The following is a 17,579-nucleotide window of genomic DNA, read 5'->3' as shown; positions in this document are numbered from 1 at the left end:
GTGCAGCAGTCAGGCTGGCAGGGTTGGCGCCAAGTCAGACGAGGTCCTTGGTTCTCGGGTCAGCAGGCTTCTTTGTTTACTCCTTTTGTGTCCAGCGAAGATCTGTTTTCCTGTTATCAGAGAGTCCCCTAAATACTCAATTTATGGGGTGTGAGGGGAGTGAAAAGTAGTAGTCAATGGGCTACTTACCCTTGGTGTCACTACACCCCCTAGATGACCACTTCCTTTGGAGAGTGGGCATCACCCTCTCCCAGAATTCCTAATTCCACAACACACAAGGCAGCAGAATTTCTAGGGCTGGGTTTATTTCAGGCTGATCACCCTAGGGGCGGTCCAGCCTGGAAATGCAACATGCCTCCTGCATAGCTAATTTTCCTGCCTGTCCAGGTACCACATGGGCTTGGATGGGGTGAGGGTGGGTGAGGGTCGGCGTCTTTCTCTGAGGAAGCCCATATCTGCATACTAAAGGCGGTGGGCTTCATTGAAGCATCCTGCCTTGGAATGCAGATTTAGGAGGGGTGTGTAAAACCCCTGCCAGAGTAGGCTTTGTTTCTGTCCTCCAGAGAGCAAATGCTCTCACCCCTGGGGGTCAGAATCTCGCCTATTTGTGGCAGGCTGGCTAGAACTAGTCAGTGAGCCCACCAGCAGTTAGTAGGTTTTCAGGGGGCACCTCTAGGGTGCCCTCTGGATGCGTGTATTATTAAATCCATCACTGAAATCAGTGAGGGTTTATTAATACTAGATGTTTGATACCAAACATCCCTATTTTCAGTGAAGCCATCATGCAGCGGAGGAACTCATGCTGACCAGTGTCCAGCACATGTATTTAAAAAGGTTTCCCTGTTCCCTTACTATGTCTAAGAATTGACAGACAAAACAAGGGCATATCTGCTCTTGCAGATATGTCCACACATATAATATAATGCACCCTGCCTTAGGGCTGTTAGGCCTGCTGTAGGGGTGGCTTACAAATATTATATGCAGTGTTTACGGGACATAAAGCACAGGCTGTGTGCCATGCCGTGTTTTCACTTCTGGGAGCACCTTGTCATGCAGCCTGAAATGGCAGTCTGCATGAGGTTGGTGCTGGGTCCCTTAGAGTAGCACAAGGTGTGCTGCAGTTCTTAGGGCCCTCTTCAGTACCCATGCCCTAGGCTCCAGGGGTACCATTTACTAGGGACTTACAGAGGTGCTAATGGGCCTGGCCACTTGAAGATCAAGTGACCAGGTGTCTTGTTTTGTGGAAGGAAGACTGGCACTGGGGACCTGGTTAGCAGGAACCCAGTGTACTTCCAAGTTGGAACAAAAACCAGGCAAAAAGCAGGGGGGAGGTGCTCCTACAATACCATATCACAGTCCTAAAAATTAAGGGCCTTAAAATGAGCAGACAGGCAAGGGCCCTCAAAGGCAGGTGGGACCGAGGGCTCGGTAAACTCACTCCAGCATGAAACATGATGAAAATTCATGCATGGGTATGATAGTTTACAACAAGGTTTTGAGATCCACCCCTCAACCCCTTTGGGGAAGCACACAAAGCGTAGATTATTTCAGTAGGACAGGCCCTCTGCATCTTCTACACACAAGGCCAGGATCCCAAATGTTGCAGAGGCACATCACTGCAGTCCTAAGCTCTTTCTTAGTGTCTTCTAGTTCCAATATCAGGCTCTTTGTCCCCATTACCCTTTCAACAGCACTGTGGAGGCCTTCCCTAAGAAGGGTTGTTTCGGCCCCCACCACTCCTATTTTTGTTTCAAGGACCTGTTTCAAGTCCTGGATTTCATGGAGAATGAGGGCAGTAGTTGCTGGTTGCCATGTAACTTGCCCTACCGCTCCATAAGTTGTCTCAGCTGGGTCTGAGCCAGCACCCAGTGGTGTAGTATACTTGCCTATTTTCCTTTGCTTGATTGGCACTTGTGATTTATCCTTAATCAGAGTCATCAGCACGGGTCGGGTATTTGCAGCGAGCCAGAGATGGAGTGCAGAGAAAATAGTTGTCAGCGGGATGAAGGCAAAGTAGATAATGAGCATGTCCGCACCGTAGCGGGCATATATAGAGTCAGTTGGAACTCCACCGCACCCTCAATATAGCAATACAGACAGGAGTAATTGTTGATAGTAGCTCACTGAGGAAGTCGAATGTTGTCACTTACTGTATTACACTTTCCCATAAGAGTCAGACCAATTGTGGTTTCAGGTTGACACTCGCTCTGCTAGGCCCCTACTCCTTATTTCTACTGGTGGCCACTGCTGATGAGAAGCAAAAGCGGATCCCAATCCGGAATGGCCCTTGTACGGAGTGGGAGCGTTGACAATCTAAGCACACACTTAGGAAACCTAGAGCCTTTTGTTCGCTCCAGGCAAGTCTGTATACAGGCTCAGGTGTTATCACACTCCCGCGCCATTCCCTCGGTTCCCAGACGACTTAAGAGTTGTCTCGATAGACCAAGCAGATGATGCCAGATACCATAGCCCAAGAACTCTCTGGCCCGCTTACCACATAGGAAGTGAGCAGCAGCAGGAGAAGCACAGGTCCTCGTTTCATCACAGCAGGGCCCCTAATTAGAATATAAGTGCCGCTCTGGCTATTTCCGCTCAGCGAAATATGGGTCTCTGTCCAACCTCGCCTCTGAGGCACAGGATCATTTGTGGATAGAGTGCACCCAGGAGGATCCCAACCCTCCCGCAGTGTTGGGTTAGTTTCATGGGAAAGCGTCGCCTGTGGCCCTTGCAGTGGCTCACGTTTCACCTCCTGCGCTCTTTTGAGGCTCCTTCACGTGATCATGGCAGTCTTCAGCCGCTGTGTGGCCTTCCCATCCACCTCCACTCGGTTATCTCCTCAAGAGAGAGAAGGAAACCTCTACTGCAGGACTACACAGGACTTGGAAAATCATGGGTGAAGTGTTACTAGGATGCATCCACGTCGGCTGCCAAACCACACCGCTGGACCTACCCCTTTTCTTGGTTCCCACTTGACGGATCGGCATGAAACTTTCTAAGAAGAGCAGAGGTGCATGAACATTTTTAGGGGGTTTAGCAAAACTACGTCAAATAGCACCAAAGCTATTAGTGAAACCAAATAGTGTGCATGCAAGTGTGTGAGTAATAACTCTTGTCTCATAGTTCCAAACTACGAAAGGAGGCACTCCAGGATATTTTTAACTCCAGAAATTAATCTGTTGAAGCACCAAATAATTATTTGCTGCTGCAATAAACACGTTTTTGGAGTTGAAAAACATGAAGCCTGGCTCCGGCATAACGAGCTGTGCATACTGATGCAAACAAACCACATTGTGTAGAGAATATACATATATATGCATAATGTATATTTTCTCTCATATACATACATACCTACATATAGTGCATAATATAATGTATGCCACACAAACATATTTCATAGGCCATATAATGGAACAAACATGCCCAGGGAATAGTATCCAGTAGGAACAGGACACACCGACATAAAAGAGAGAGAGGAATCTGGTATTGGATGTTTATTATTAAATGTAACATTATGCTTTCTGGTTGGTTTGGAAAGACAGTGACGGAAAAACAACCACAAACAAGATTGTTCCAGTTTAGTTGAGCTATGTTCATCTCCCAGCCCCACAATAAAAAAATAATCTACTAAAGGGGATTTTTGCTTTCTCTTCAGGGCTAAAGGAGATATTCACACAAGTCACTCAACTGAAACTATGCCTTCTAAGGCTCTTAAACCGTGATTGACAGCTAACAAAGACACACAAACTAAATGTGCCTTTAATGATCTGCAACTGTCTAGCAGCTGAAGTGATAAAGAGCAGGCCAGCCGCAGAGTTCCACCTCAGCCATTTTAAAAACAATAAATAAGTTCCAGTTAGTGCTGCAAAAAACATGGAGAGGAGCAGGGCCAACAATCATTACGCCATATCTGTTCTCACTGGTACTGGGAGTAGCACTGAGAGGGAGCCAAGCGTAACACCCTACATCCATCCTCAAAGAAATTCAGAGTATCAGTGGGAGGAAGCCAAGTCTACAAGCAATCACCATGGTCTCACACTTTCTCACCAGTGTCTGGGGTGTGGCACAGCAGGAGCAGGACCTACCGCCTATCATTGGTAGCCTTCAATGTTATTGGAATGCACTATGGAAAGAAGGCGGGACCTAAAAACTGATGCAACACCAATCACACTTTTCCTTAATGGTGCATGACCGACTCAGTTACTCACAATCAGTGGTGCTGCCGCCCTAACAATAAGCAGTCTTACCCCCAAGATAAGAGTCCTACGACAAGAGTAGTCTATAAACAGAAAATATACCCACCCTGTATCCTGAATGGTACACCACAGATGACGTTATGAAAATGTGAGGCCTACAAACTGTAATGCACAGCCTCAATATCCTGGAGTTATAATGGCGAACACCAAGGCCTAAAATAAAGACACTACCCCCTTCTTGCTCTAATACAGAGAAGAGGGTCTATGCAAATGCAATCCTTATGAATGTCTTTAAATAAGGTCCATCAGAACCTCGTCCTCCATGCCACTGGCAGTCTGAACCTGCTGCAGTCCTGTTTGTGTGATGGGTCCGCGAGGCCCAGAACTCATCATCATTGGACCTGAACAAAAGGAAAAAAAGAAAAAACATCAATGAGGGCACATCTTATTGAGATGATTGCAACAAGGAAGGTGGCCTTCAATGATAAACACTGTATTTCATACTGGGTGTAAGGGCTCAAAGGAAGGTCCTATAATGCTTGTTAACACTACATTTAAATCCCAGGCAGTAGCAGGTCGATTTTGTGGAGGAATGTTTCTCTAGGCCCTCCATTTAGGCCTTGGCAAAAGGAATTTTAAAATGAATAAATACAAAAGAAAGACATGTTGTATAGTTTGCTGATAAGCGGCTACTGCAGCTAAGTGTAGCTGTGTGGGAGTGTATGCCAATTGTGATTTTTGAAGGTGAAGTATGTAGTAAATGATGTCTTATAATGATTGTTCAAGTGGGTCTATCGGCCCCTTTTGGGAAACCTGGCTGTAGAGACCGTAGTGCTTCGTGAACAAATGGAGTAACACCCACTTAGCCGTCTGGCAGATGTTGAAAGCAGTAATTCCACATGCCAACGCAGTGGTAACAACTTTGGTCCTGGTGGAATGACCCCATCAGACCACTTCGAGGCTGCTTTCTGGCCAATGCGTAGCAGATCTTGATGCAGAGTGCAGTCCAACAGGAGATGGTCCCTTTCTGCATGACCTTGTAACCTTGACTTTCTTTCTCCTCAGTGAACCCCACAAAGAGCTGATGGTCCATCTGATGTTCTTTGGTACAATCGATGTAAAGATTCAGCGCTCTACTGGGGTCTAAGCGATGCTGTCACTTCCTTGTCAGGACACCAGCAGGATGATGATTTGGCTGACGTAGAACTGGAACTCAGTCAACTTTAGGCAAGAAAGATGCTTGTGTCCGCAGAACCAGTTTGTCTGGGAAGAAGTTTGTACACAGCGGAAGGACACAGATCCTGCAGCTCACTCACTTGCTGCGCTGATGTCATGGTGACAAGAAACACGGTCTGGAGGGTAAAAAGCTGCAAAGATGAGCTGTGAAATGACTCAAAGGGAGTACACATCAAATATGTGAGGGCCAAGTTAAGGTCCTACTGTGGCATGATGAAAGGATAGAGAGGAAACAAGAGTTGGAGACCTTAAAAAAATAAAAAATAAAAAAATAAATTGGTATTTTAAACAATGAGGACTAGACCAGTAACCTCAGGAAGGCCGAAAGATATCTCTTAACTGTGCCCAAAGCAAAGCCTTGCCTGGCGACAGACAAAACAAACAACGGATCACTTTGTCTGGAAGGGGTCAATCTGTTGTTGGCCGCACCGAACCACAAATTTGTCCTAATGACAGTTGTATAAAGTTTCTGTCGTGGGACACCTTGCTGGCAGGATGACATCAACCACTTCTGGAGGCAGGTCAAAAGTTTTCAACCGTCACCGCTTAATCTCCATGAATGAGGGTGAAGACTGCGAAAGACAAGGTGGAAAACCACTGCACCCAGTAGTTGTGACAGCAGGTCCTCCCAGCGGGGCAGCCTGATCAGAAGACAGATGATCAAGCCCAACAGCTCTGGGTACCATACTCTATGTGCCCAATCTGGTGCCACTAGGATGACTTACAGCTGATCGGTCCTGATCTTCTTCAGAACTCCGGGCGGAAGAAGTATCTGACAGGAAGGAATATAGGAATCTCGGGGCCCATTCTAGATGGAACAAGTCTCCTAACAAGATACTCTTAGGAAACTCAAGCGTGCACAACTGCTGACATTGCACATTCTCAGCAATGTGGAATAGATTGGACAAAAGGTTCTCCCCCTTCGGGGAAGAGACCATGCGCGACCTATGGATGTAACTGGCACTTGTGATATGTTAAGCATCAACAGAAGAGCTCATCTGCTCTTTCATTAAAATATTTTGGCAGACAGTTCACCACTGTAGGAAAGTACCATCTTGCCTGGCATGTTACCCCCATTTTTCACTGTATATATGTTGTTTTAGTTGTATGTGTCACTGGGACCCTGGTAACCCAGGGCCCCAGTGCTCATAAGTGTGCCTGAATGTGTTACCTGTGTAGTGACTAACTGTCTCACTGAGGCTCTGCTAATCAGAACCTCAGTGGTTATGCTCTCTCATTTCTTTCCAAATTGTCACTGACAGGCTAGTGACCATTTTTTACCAATTTACATTGGCTTACTGGAACACCCTTATAATTCCCTAGTATATGGTACTGAGGTACCCAGGGTATTGGGGTCCCAGGAGATCCCTATGGGCTGCAGCATTTCTTTTGCCACCCATAGGGAGCTCTGACAATTCTTACACAGGCCTGCCACTGCAGCCTGAGTGAAATAACGTCCACGTTATTTCACAGCCATTTTACACTGCACTTAAGTAACTTATAAGTCACCTATATGTCTAACCTTTACCTGGTAAAGGTTAGGTGCAAAGTTACTTAGTGTGAGGGCACCCTGGCACTAGCCAAGGTGCCCCCACATTGTTCAGAGCCAATTCACTGAACTTTGTGAGTGCGGGGACACCATTACAAGCGTGCACTACATATAGGTCACTACCTATATGTAGCTTCACCATGGTAACTCCTAATATGGCCATGTAACATGTCTATGATCATGGAATGGCCCCCTCTATGCCATCCTGGCATTGTTGGTACAATTCCATGATCCCAGTAGTCTGTAGCACAGACCCTGGTACTGCCAGACTGCCCTTCCTGGGGTTTCTCTGCAGCTGCTGCTGCTGCCAACCCCTCAGACAGGCAGCTGCCCTCCTGGGGTCCAGCCAGGCCTGGCCCAGGATGGCAGAACAAAGAACTTCCTCTGAGAGAGGGTGTGACACCCTCTCCCTTTGGAAAATGGTGTGAAGGCAGGGGAGGAGTAGCCTCCCCCAGCCTCTGGAAATGCTTTGTTGGGCACAGATGTGCCCAATTCTGCATAAGCCAGTCTACACCGGTTCAGGGACCCCTTAGCCCCCTGCTCTGGCGCGAAACTGGACAAAGGAAAGGGGAGTGACCACTCCCCTGACCTGCACCTCCCCTGGGAGGTGTCCAGAGCTCCTCCAGTGTGCTCCAGACCTCTGCCATCTTGGAAACAGAGGTGCTGCTGGCACACTGGACTGCTCTGAGTGGCCAGTGCCACCAGGTGACGTCAGAGACTCCTGCTGATAGGCTCCTTCAGGTGTTAGTAGCCTTTCCTCTCTCCTAGGTAGCCAAACCCTCTTTTCTGGCTATTTAGGGTCTCTGTCTCTGGGGAAACTTTAGATAACGAATGCATGAGCTCAGCCGAGTTCCTCTGCATCTCCCTCTTCACCTTCTGATAAGGAATCGACCGCTGACCGCGCTGGAAGCCTGCAAACCTGCAACATAGTAGCAAAGACGACTACTGCAACTCTGTAACGCTGATCCTGCCGCCTTCTCGACTGTTTTCCTGCTTGTGCATGCTGTGGGGGTAGTCTGCCTCCTCTCTGCACCAGAAGCTCCGAAGAAATCTCCCGTGGGTCGACGGAATCTTCCCCCTGCAACCGCAGGCACCAAAAAGCTGCATTACCGGTCCCTTGGGTCTCCTCTCAGCACGACGAGCGAGGTCCCTCGAATCCAGCGACACCGTCCAAGTGACCCCCACAGTCCAGTGACTCTTCAGCCCAAGTTTGGTGGAGGTAAGTCCTTGCCTCACCTCGCTGGGCTGCATTGCTGGGAACCGCGACTTTGCAAGCTACTCCGGCCCCTGTGCACTTCCGGCGGAAATCCTTCGTGCACAGCCAAGCCTGGGTCCACGGCACTCTAACCTGCATTGCACGACTTTCTAAGTTGGTCTCCGGCGACGTGGGACTCCTTTGTGCAACTTTGGCGAGCACCGTTTCACGCATCCTCGTAGTGCCTGTTTCTGGCACTTCTCCGGGTGCTACCTGCTTCAGTGAGGGCTCTTTGTCTTGCTCGACCTCCCCTCTCTCTGCAGGTCCAATTTGCGACCTCCTGGTCCCTCCTGGGCCCCAGCAGCGTCCACAAACGCGGTTTGTGTTGCCCCTATCCCTATGTTTCCCCATTGCATCCTATTGTAACTATACATTGTTTGCACTGTTTTCTAAGACTATACTGCATATTTTTGCTATTGTGTATATATATCTTGTGTATATTTCCTATCCTCTCACTGAGGGTACACTCTAAGATACTTTGGCATATTGTCATAAAAATAAAGTACCTTTATTTTTAGTATAACTGTGTATTGTGTTTTCTTATGATATTGTGCATATGACACTAAGTGGTACTGTAGTAGCTTCACACGTCTCCTAGTTCAGCCTAAGCTGCTCTGCTAAGCTACCATTATCTATCAGCCTAAGCTGCTAGACACCCTATACACTAATAAGGGATAACTGGGCCTGGTGCAAGGTGCAAGTACCCCTTGGTACTCACTACAAGCCAGTCCAGCCTCCTACATTGGTTGTGCAGTGGTGGGATAAGTGCTTGAGACTACTTACCACTCTTGTCATTGTACTTTTCATAAGAGAAAAATATACAAAACAAGGTCAGTGTATATACACATAGCCAAAAAGTTTAGCATTTCCTCTTTTCACTCTTTTCTAAGTGCTGAAAAGTACTTCTAAAACTTTCAAAAAGTTCTTAAAAGTTTAAAAAGTTTTTTCTGTCTTTCCAAAAAGTTCTGAAAACTTTTTTCTCTTTGTCTATCACTTTAACTCTCTCTAAAAAATGTCTGGCACAGGAAAAAATGTTGAACTGTCCAAACTTGCATATGATCACCTTAGCTGGAAAGGAGCAAGGAGTCTCTGCATAGAGAGAGGTTTGAGTGTAGGGAAGAATCCTTCTTTAGAACTGTTAATTAATATGCTTAGAGTACAGGATAAAGCCATAAGTGCCCAATCTGTAGAAAAAGTAGCTAATGGTTCTCAATCTGATCCAGGGACTCCCCCAGGAAAAGGTTCAGGAAAGAAACTTCTCAGCCTGCCCATTACTAGACAGTCTAGCATAGTTGGTACAGAGGTTGAATCACACCATACTAATGGTGTGCTCTCACATTATACTGTTAGCCAAGCTGTTAGGGTGCCCTCTGTAAGGGACATGTCTCCTTCTGTTCATTCCCATCATACCTCTGTATCTAGAAATGTCCCTCCCACCCACCCTGATGACAGATTGTTAGAAAGGGAGCTCAATAGATTGAGAGTGGAACAAACCAGACTGAAGCTCAAGAAGCAACAGCTGGATTTGGATAGACAGTCTTTAGAAGTAGAGAGGGAAAGACAGAAGTTGGGTTTAGAAACCCATGGTGGCAGCAGCAGTATTCCCCATAGTCATCCTGCAAAAGAGCATGATTCCAGGAATCTGCACAAGATAGTTCCCCCTTACAAGGAGGGGGATGACATTAACAAGTGGTTTGCTGCACTTGAGAGGGCCTGTGCTGTACAGGATGTCCCTCAAAAGCAGTCGGCTGCTATCCTATGGCTATCATTTACTGGAAAAGGTAGGGATAGGCTCCTTACTGTAAAAGAAAATGATGCTAATAATTTCCAAGTTCTTAAGAATGCACTCCTGGATGGTTATGGCTTAACCACTGAACAGTACAGGTAAAGTTCAGAGAGACCAAAAAGGAGTCTTCACAAGACTGGGTTGATTTCATTGACCAGGCAGTGAAGGCCTTGGAGGGGTGGTTACATGGCAGTAAAGTTACTGATTATGACAGCCTGTATAACTTGATCCTGAGAGAGCATATTCTTAATAATTGTGTGTCTGATTTGTTGCACCAGTACTTGGTGGACTCTGATCTGACCTCTCCCCAAGAATTGGGAAAGAAGGCAGACAAATGGGTCAGAACAAGAGTGAACAGAAAAGTTCATACAGGGGGTGACAAAGATGGCAACAAAAAGAAGGATGGTAAGTCTTCTGACAAGGGTGGGGACAAATCTAAAAATGAGTCTTCATCAGGCCCACAAAAACACTCTGGTGGGGGTGGTGGGTCCAAATCCTCCTTTAATCAGAACAAGGAAACGAAACCATGGTGCTATTTATGTAAAATAAAAGGCCATTGGACAACAGATCCCAGTTGTCCAAAGAAAGGCACCACAGCTCCTACCACTACAACCCCTACTGCTACACCTAGTGTCCCTACTTATAGCAGTGGTGGTGGGAGCAAACCTACTAATAGCCAATCCAAGGGAGTAGCTGGGCTCACTTTTGGTAATTTAGTTGGGGTTGGTCTAATTAGGGAGACCACAGAGGCTACTTTAGTCTCTGAAGGGGCTATTGACTTAGCCACTTTGGTTGCTTGCCCCCATAACTTGGAGAAGTACAAGCAACTAACCCTAATAAATGGTGTTGAGGTCCAGGCCTACAGGGACACAGGTGCCAGTGTCACAATGGTGATTGAGAAACTGGTGCACCCTGAACAACACATACTTGGACACCAGTACCAAGTAACCGATGCTCACAACATAACACAAAGCCACCCCATGGCTGTTGTAAATCTCAACTGGGGGGGGGGGGGTATCTGGTCCAAAGAAAGTTGTGGTAGCTTCAGATTTACCTGTAGACTGTCTATTAGGGAATGATTTGGAGACATCAGCTTGGTCAGATGTGGAGTTGGAGGCCCATGCAGCAATGCTGGGCATCCCAGGGCATATTTTTGCTTTGACAAGGGCTCAGGCCAAAAAGCAAAAAGGACAGGGAAGCTTGGATCCTGGAACAATGGACCAAGTGCTCCCTAAAGCTAGGGTTAGTAGAAGCAAACCACTTCCTACTATCCCTCCCTCTACAGTGGATTCAACTTCTGAGGAAGAAGAATTCCCTCCCTGTGCAGAACCTACACCAGAGGAGCTGGAAGCAGACACTGCTGAGCTTTTGGGTGAAGGGGGGCCTGCCAGAGAGGAGCTGAGTGTGGCACAGCAAACCTGTCCCACATTAGAGGGTCTCAGACAGCAAGCTGTCAAACAGGCTAATGGGGATGTCAGTGACTCTCACAGAGTTTACTGGGAGGACAACCTCTTGTACACTGAGCATATGGATCCTAAACCTGGAGCTGCCAGGAGATTAGTGATTCCTCAGGAGTACAGAAAGTTCCTCCTAACACTGGCACATGACATTCCCTTAGCTGGGCACCTGGGTCAAATGAAAACTTGGGACAGATTGGTACCATTGTTTCATTGGCCTAGGATGTCTGAGGACACAAAATAATTTTGTAAGTCCTGTGAAACCTGTCAAGCCAGTGGCAAGACAGGTGGCACTCCAAAGGCACCCCTTATCCCACTGCCTGTGGTTGGGGTTCCCTTTGAAAGGGTAGGGGTTGACATAGTTGGCCCCCTTGACCCTCCTACTGTTTCAGGCAATAGGTTTATCTTGGTGGTAGTGGACCATGCCACAAGATATCCTGAAGCTATTCCTTTAAGGACCACTACAGCACCTGCAGTGGCAAAGGCCCTCCTGGGAATATTTTCCAGGGTGGGCTTCCCAAAGGAAGTAGTATCAGACAGAGGAAGCAATTTCATGTCTGCATACTTAAAGGCCATGTGGAAGGAGTGTGGTGTAACTTACAAGTTCACAACACCCTATCGTCCACAAACAAATGGACTGGTGGAGAGATTTAATAAAACTCTCAAAGGCATGATTATGGGACTCCCTGAAAAACTCCGCAGGAGATGGGATATCCTTCTACCATGCCTCCTTTTTGCCTACAGGGAGGTACCCCAGAAAGGAGTGGGCTTCAGCCCCTTTGAACTTCTTTTTGGACACCCTGTTAGGGGTCCACTCACACTTGTAAAGGAGGGTTGGGAACAACCTTTAAAAGCTCCTAAGCAAGATATTGTGGATTATGTACTTGGCCTCAGATCAAGGATGGCTGAGTACATGAAAAAGGCCAGTAAAAACCTTCAGGCCAGCCAAGAGCTACAGAAGCAATGGCATGATCAGAAGGCTGTTTTGGTTCAGTACCAACCAGGGCAGAAAGTGTGGGTCTTGGAGCCTGTGGCCCCAAGAGCACTCCAAGATAAATGGAGTGGACCCCACACAATTGTTGAAAAGAAGGGTGAAGTCACCTACTTGGTTGACTTAGGCACTGCCAGGAGTCCCCTTAGAGTGCTCCATGTCAACCGCCTGAAACCCTACTATGACAGGGCTGATCTCACCCTGCTCATGGCAACAGATGAGGGACAGGAAGAAGACAGTGATCCTCTACCTGATCTCTTCTCTTCCACAGAACAAGATGCTCTTGTGGAAGGTGTAGTTTTGGCTGATTGTCTTACTGCTGAGCAGAAAGATAATTGCATAAATCTCCTAGGACAATTTTCAGAACTCTTCTCCATTGTGCCAGGCACCACTTCTTGGTGTGAGCACACTATAGATACTGGAGACAGTTTACCTGTCAAAAGTAAGATCTATAGGCAGCCTGACCATGTCAGGGACTGCATAAAGCAAGAAGTTCAGAAAATGTTGGAACTAGGAGTGGTTGAGCACTCTGACAGTCCATGGGCTTCTCCTGTGGTACTGGTACCAAAACCCAATTCTAAAGATGGAAAGAAGGAAATGAGGTTTTGTGTAGACTATAGAGGTCTCAACTTGGTAACCAAAACTGATGCTCACCCTATACCCAGGGCAGATGAGCTTATAGATACACTGGCATCTGCCAAGTATCTAAGCACTTTTGATTTGACTGCAGGGTATTGGCAGATCAAATTGTCAGAAGATGCTAAACCTAAGACTGCATTTTCTACCATTGGAGGACATTACCAGTTTACTGTAATGCCTTTTGGTTTGAAAAATGCACCTGCCACTTTTCAGAGGTTGGTGAACACAGTCCTGCAAGGGCTGGAAGCTTTCAGTGCAGCATATTTGGATGATATAGCGGTCTTTAGCTCCAGCTGGGATGATCACCTGGTCCACCTATGGAAAGTTTTGGAGGCCCTGCAAAAGGCAGGCCTCACTATCAAGGCTTCAAAGTGCCAGATAGGGCAAGGTAAGGTGGTTTATCTGGGACACCTTGTTGGTGGGGAACAGATTGCACCACTTCAGGGGAAAATCCAAACTATTATTGATTGGGTTCCCCCTACCACTCAGACTCAGGTGAGAGCCTTCCTAGGCCTCACTGGGTATTACAGGAGGTTCATTAAGAACTATGGCTCCATTGCAGCCCCTCTTAATGACCTCACATCCAAGAAAATGCCTAAAAAGGTATTATGGACAGCAAGCTGTCAGAAAGCTTTTGAGGAGCTGAAGCAGGCCATGTGCTCTGCACCTGTCCTGAAAAGCCCTTGTTACTCTAAAAAATTCTATGTCCAAACTGATGCATCTGAATTAGGAGTAGGGGCAGTCCTATCACAACTTAATTCTGAGGGCCAGGATCAACCTGTTGCTTTTCTTAGTAGAAGGTTGACCCCTAGAGAAAAGCGTTGGTCTGCCATTGAGAGGGAGGCCTTTGCTGTGGTCTGGGCTCTGAAGAAGTTGAGGCCATACCTGTTTGGCACTCACTTCATTGTTCAGACAGACCACAAACCTCTACTTTGGCTAAAACAAATGAAAGGTGAAAATCCTAAATTGTTGAGGTGGTCCATATCCCTACAGGGAATGGACTATACAGTGGAACATAGACCTGGGAGTAGCCACTCCAATGCAGATGGACTCTCCAGATATTTCCACTTAGACAATGAAGACTCATCAGGTAATGGCTAGTCTTATTGTCCTTCGTTTGGGGGGGGGGGGGATTGTGTAAGAAAGTACCATCTTGCCTGGCATGTTACCCCCATTTTTCACTGTATATATGTTGTTTTAGTTGTATGTGTCACTGGGACCCTGGTAACCCAGGGCCCCAGTGCTCATAAGTGTGCCTGAATGCGTTACCTGTGTAGTGACTAACTGTCTCACGGAGGCTCTGCTAATCAGAACCTCAGTGGTTATGCTCTCTCATTTCTTTCCAAATTGTCACTGACAGGCTAGTGACCATTTTTTACCAATTTACATTGGCTTACTGGAACACCCTTATAATTCCCTAGTATATGGTACTGAGGTACCCAGGGTATTGGGGTCCCAGGAGATCCCTATGGGCTGCAGCATTTCTTTTGCCACCCATAGGGAGCTCTGACAATTCTTACACAGGCCTGCCACTGCAGCCTGAGTGAAATAACGTCCACGTTATTTCACAGCCATTTTACACTGCACTTAAGTAACTTAAAAGTCACCTATATGTCTAACCTTTACCTGGTAAAGGTTAGGTGCAAAGTTACTTAGTGTGAGGGCACCCTGGCACTAGCCAAGATGCCCCCACATTGTTCAGAGCCAATTCACTGAACTTTGTGAGTGCGGGGACACCATTACACGCGTGCACTACATATAGGTCACTACCTATATGTAGCTTCACCATGGTAACTCCGAATATGGCCATGTAACATGTCTATGATCATGGAATGGCCCCCTCTATGCCATCCTGGCATTGTTGGTACAATTCCATGATCCCAGTGGTCTGTAGCACAGACCCTGGTACTGCCAGACTGCCCTTCCTGGGGTTTCTCTGCAGCTGCTGCTGCTGCCAACCCCTCAGACAGGCAGCTGCCCTCCTGGGGTCCAGCCAGGCCTGGCCCAGGATGGCAGAACAAAGAACTTCCTCTGAGAGAGGGTGTGACACCCTCTCCCTTTGGAAAATGGTGTGAAGGCAGGGGAGGAGTAGCCTCCCCCAGCCTCTGGAAATGCTTTGTTGGGCACAGATGTGCCCAATTCTGCATAAGCCAGTCTACACCGGTTCAGGGACCCCTTAGCCCCTGCTCTGGCGCGAAACTGGACAAAGGAAAGGGGAGTGACCACTCCCCTGACCTGCACCTTCCCTGGGAGGTGTCCAGAGCTCCTCCAGTGTGCTCCAGACCTCTGCCATCTTGGAAACAGAGGTGCTGCTGGCACACTGGACTGCTCTGAGTGGCCAGTGCCACCAGGTGACGTCAGAGACTCCTGCTGATAGGCTCCTTCAGGTGTTAGTAGCCTTTCCTCTCTCCTAGGTAGCCAAACCCTCTTTTCTGGCTATTTAGGGTCTCTGTCTCTGGGGAAACTTTAGATAACGAATGCATGAGCTCAGCCGAGTTCCTCTGCATCTCCCTCTTCACCTTCTGATAAGGAATCGACCGCTGACCGCGCTGGAAGCCTGCAAACCTGCAACATAGTAGCAAAGACGACTACTGCAACTCTGTAACGCTGATCCTGCCGCCTTCTCGACTGTTTTCCTGCTTGTGCATGCTGTGGGGGTAGTCTGCCTCCTCTCTGCACCAGAAGCTCCGAAGAAATCTCCAGTGGGTCGACGGAATCTTCCCCCTGCAACCGCAGGCACCAAAAAGCTGCATTACCGGTCCCTTGGGTCTCCTCTCAGCACGACGAGCGAGGTCCCTCGAATCCAGCGACACCGTCCAAGTGACCCCCCACAGTCCAGTGACTCTTCAGCCCAAGTTTGGTGGAGGTAAGTCCTTGCCTCACCTCGCTGGGCTGCATTGCTGGGAACCGCGACTTTGCAAGCTACTCCGGCCCCTGTGCACTTCCGGCGGAAATCCTTCGTGCACAGCCAAGCCTGGGTCCACGGCACTCTAACCTGCATTGCACGACTTTCTAAGTTGGTCTCCGGCGACGTGGGACTCCTTTGTGCAACTTCGGCGAGCACCGTTTCACGCATCCTCGTAGTGCCTGTTTCTGGCACTTCTCCGGGTGCTACCTGCTTCAGTGAGGGCTCTTTGTCTTGCTCGACGTCCCCTCTCTCTGCAGGTCCAATTTGCGACCTCCTGGTCCCCAGCAGCGTCCAAAAACGCCAAACGCACGATTTGCGTGTAGCAAGGCTTGTTGGCGTCCATCCGGCGGGAAAACACTTCTGCACGACTCTCCAAGGCGTGGGGGACCCATCCTCCAAAGGGGAAGTCTCTAGCCCTTGTCGTTCCTGCAGTATTCACAGTTCTTCAGCCTAGTAAGAGCTTCTTTGCACCAACCGCTGGCATTTCTTGGGCATCTGCCCATCTCCGAGTTGCTTGTGACTTTTGGACTTGGTCCACTTGTTCCACAGGTACCCTCAGTCAGGAATCCATCGTTGTTGCATTGCTGATTTGTGTTTTCCTTGCATTTTCCCTCTAACACGACTATTTTGTCCTTAGGGGAACTTTAGTGCACTTTGCACTCACTTTTCAGGGTCTTGGGGAGGGTTATTTTTCTAACTCTCACTATTTTCTAATAGTCCCAGCGACCCTCTACAAGGTCACATAGGTTTGGGGTCCATTCGTGGTTCGCATTCCACTTCTGGAGTATATGGTTTGTGTTGCCCCTATCCCTATGTTTCCCCATTGCATCCTATTGTAACTATACATTGTTTGCACTGTTTTCTAAGACTATACTGCATATTTTTGCTATTGTGTATATATATCTTGTGTATATTTCCTATCCTCTCACTGAGGGTACACTCTAAGATACTTTGGCATATTGTCATAAAAATAAAGTACCTTTATTTTTAGTATAACTGTGTATTGTGTTTTCTTATGATATTGTGCATATGACACTAAGTGGTACTGTAGTAGCTTCACACGTCTCCTAGTTCAGCCTAAGCTGCTCTGCTAAGCTACCATTATCTATCAGCCTAAGCTGCTAGACACCCTATACACTAATAAGGGATAACTGGGCCTGGTGCAAGGTGCAAGTACCCCTTGGTACTCACTACAAGCCAGTCCAGCCTCCTACAACCACCAGGAAAATCCCTGTATGATCCAACCATTTCCAAAGGCATAGTGTCTCTGGGCAAAAGGTCCAGGACCTCACACTGCCCTGCTTGTTGCAATAGCTCATGTTGGTGGTGTTGTCTATAACCACTGGCACCCACCTCCCTTTGAAGGACAGAAGGAAGGCTTTCAACACAAAGCAGATGACCCTCCGCTCCAGGAGGTTGATATAGAGACTGGCCTCTACTGGAGATCAAAGGCCTCTGATCTTCACCTTTCCCAGATGGCCACCCTGACCATGAAGAGATGAAACAGTCACCAGGGTCAACTCTGGGTAGGGTAGGAAAAGGGGTATGCCGCTGACAAAATCGTA

General features: G+C 47.7%; 1 protein-coding gene across 10 annotated transcripts in view; it reads right to left on the bottom strand.

Moving 5' to 3' along the window:
• Positions 1-3,476: 3,476 nt before the first annotated feature.
• MED25 (mediator complex subunit 25) overlaps positions 3,477-17,579 on the bottom strand; it is a 134,542-nt gene continuing 120,439 nt past the window's right edge. For all 10 annotated transcript variants that reach the window (XM_069200893.1, XM_069200900.1, XM_069200896.1 and 7 more), the window contains one exon: positions 3,477-4,594. In XM_069200893.1, coding sequence (XP_069056994.1) covers positions 4,485-4,594 — 110 coding nt within the window. In that variant the 3' untranslated portion in view covers positions 3,477-4,484. The remainder of the gene's footprint in view (positions 4,595-17,579) is intronic.

Source organism: Pleurodeles waltl, chromosome 7, assembly GCF_031143425.1.
Source record: "Pleurodeles waltl isolate 20211129_DDA chromosome 7, aPleWal1.hap1.20221129, whole genome shotgun sequence".
In the NCBI taxonomy this organism is placed as follows: domain Eukaryota; kingdom Metazoa; phylum Chordata; class Amphibia; order Caudata; family Salamandridae; genus Pleurodeles; species Pleurodeles waltl.
The sequence above is the reverse complement of the archived record's forward strand: the minus strand, read 5'-3'. Positions and strand labels throughout refer to the sequence as shown.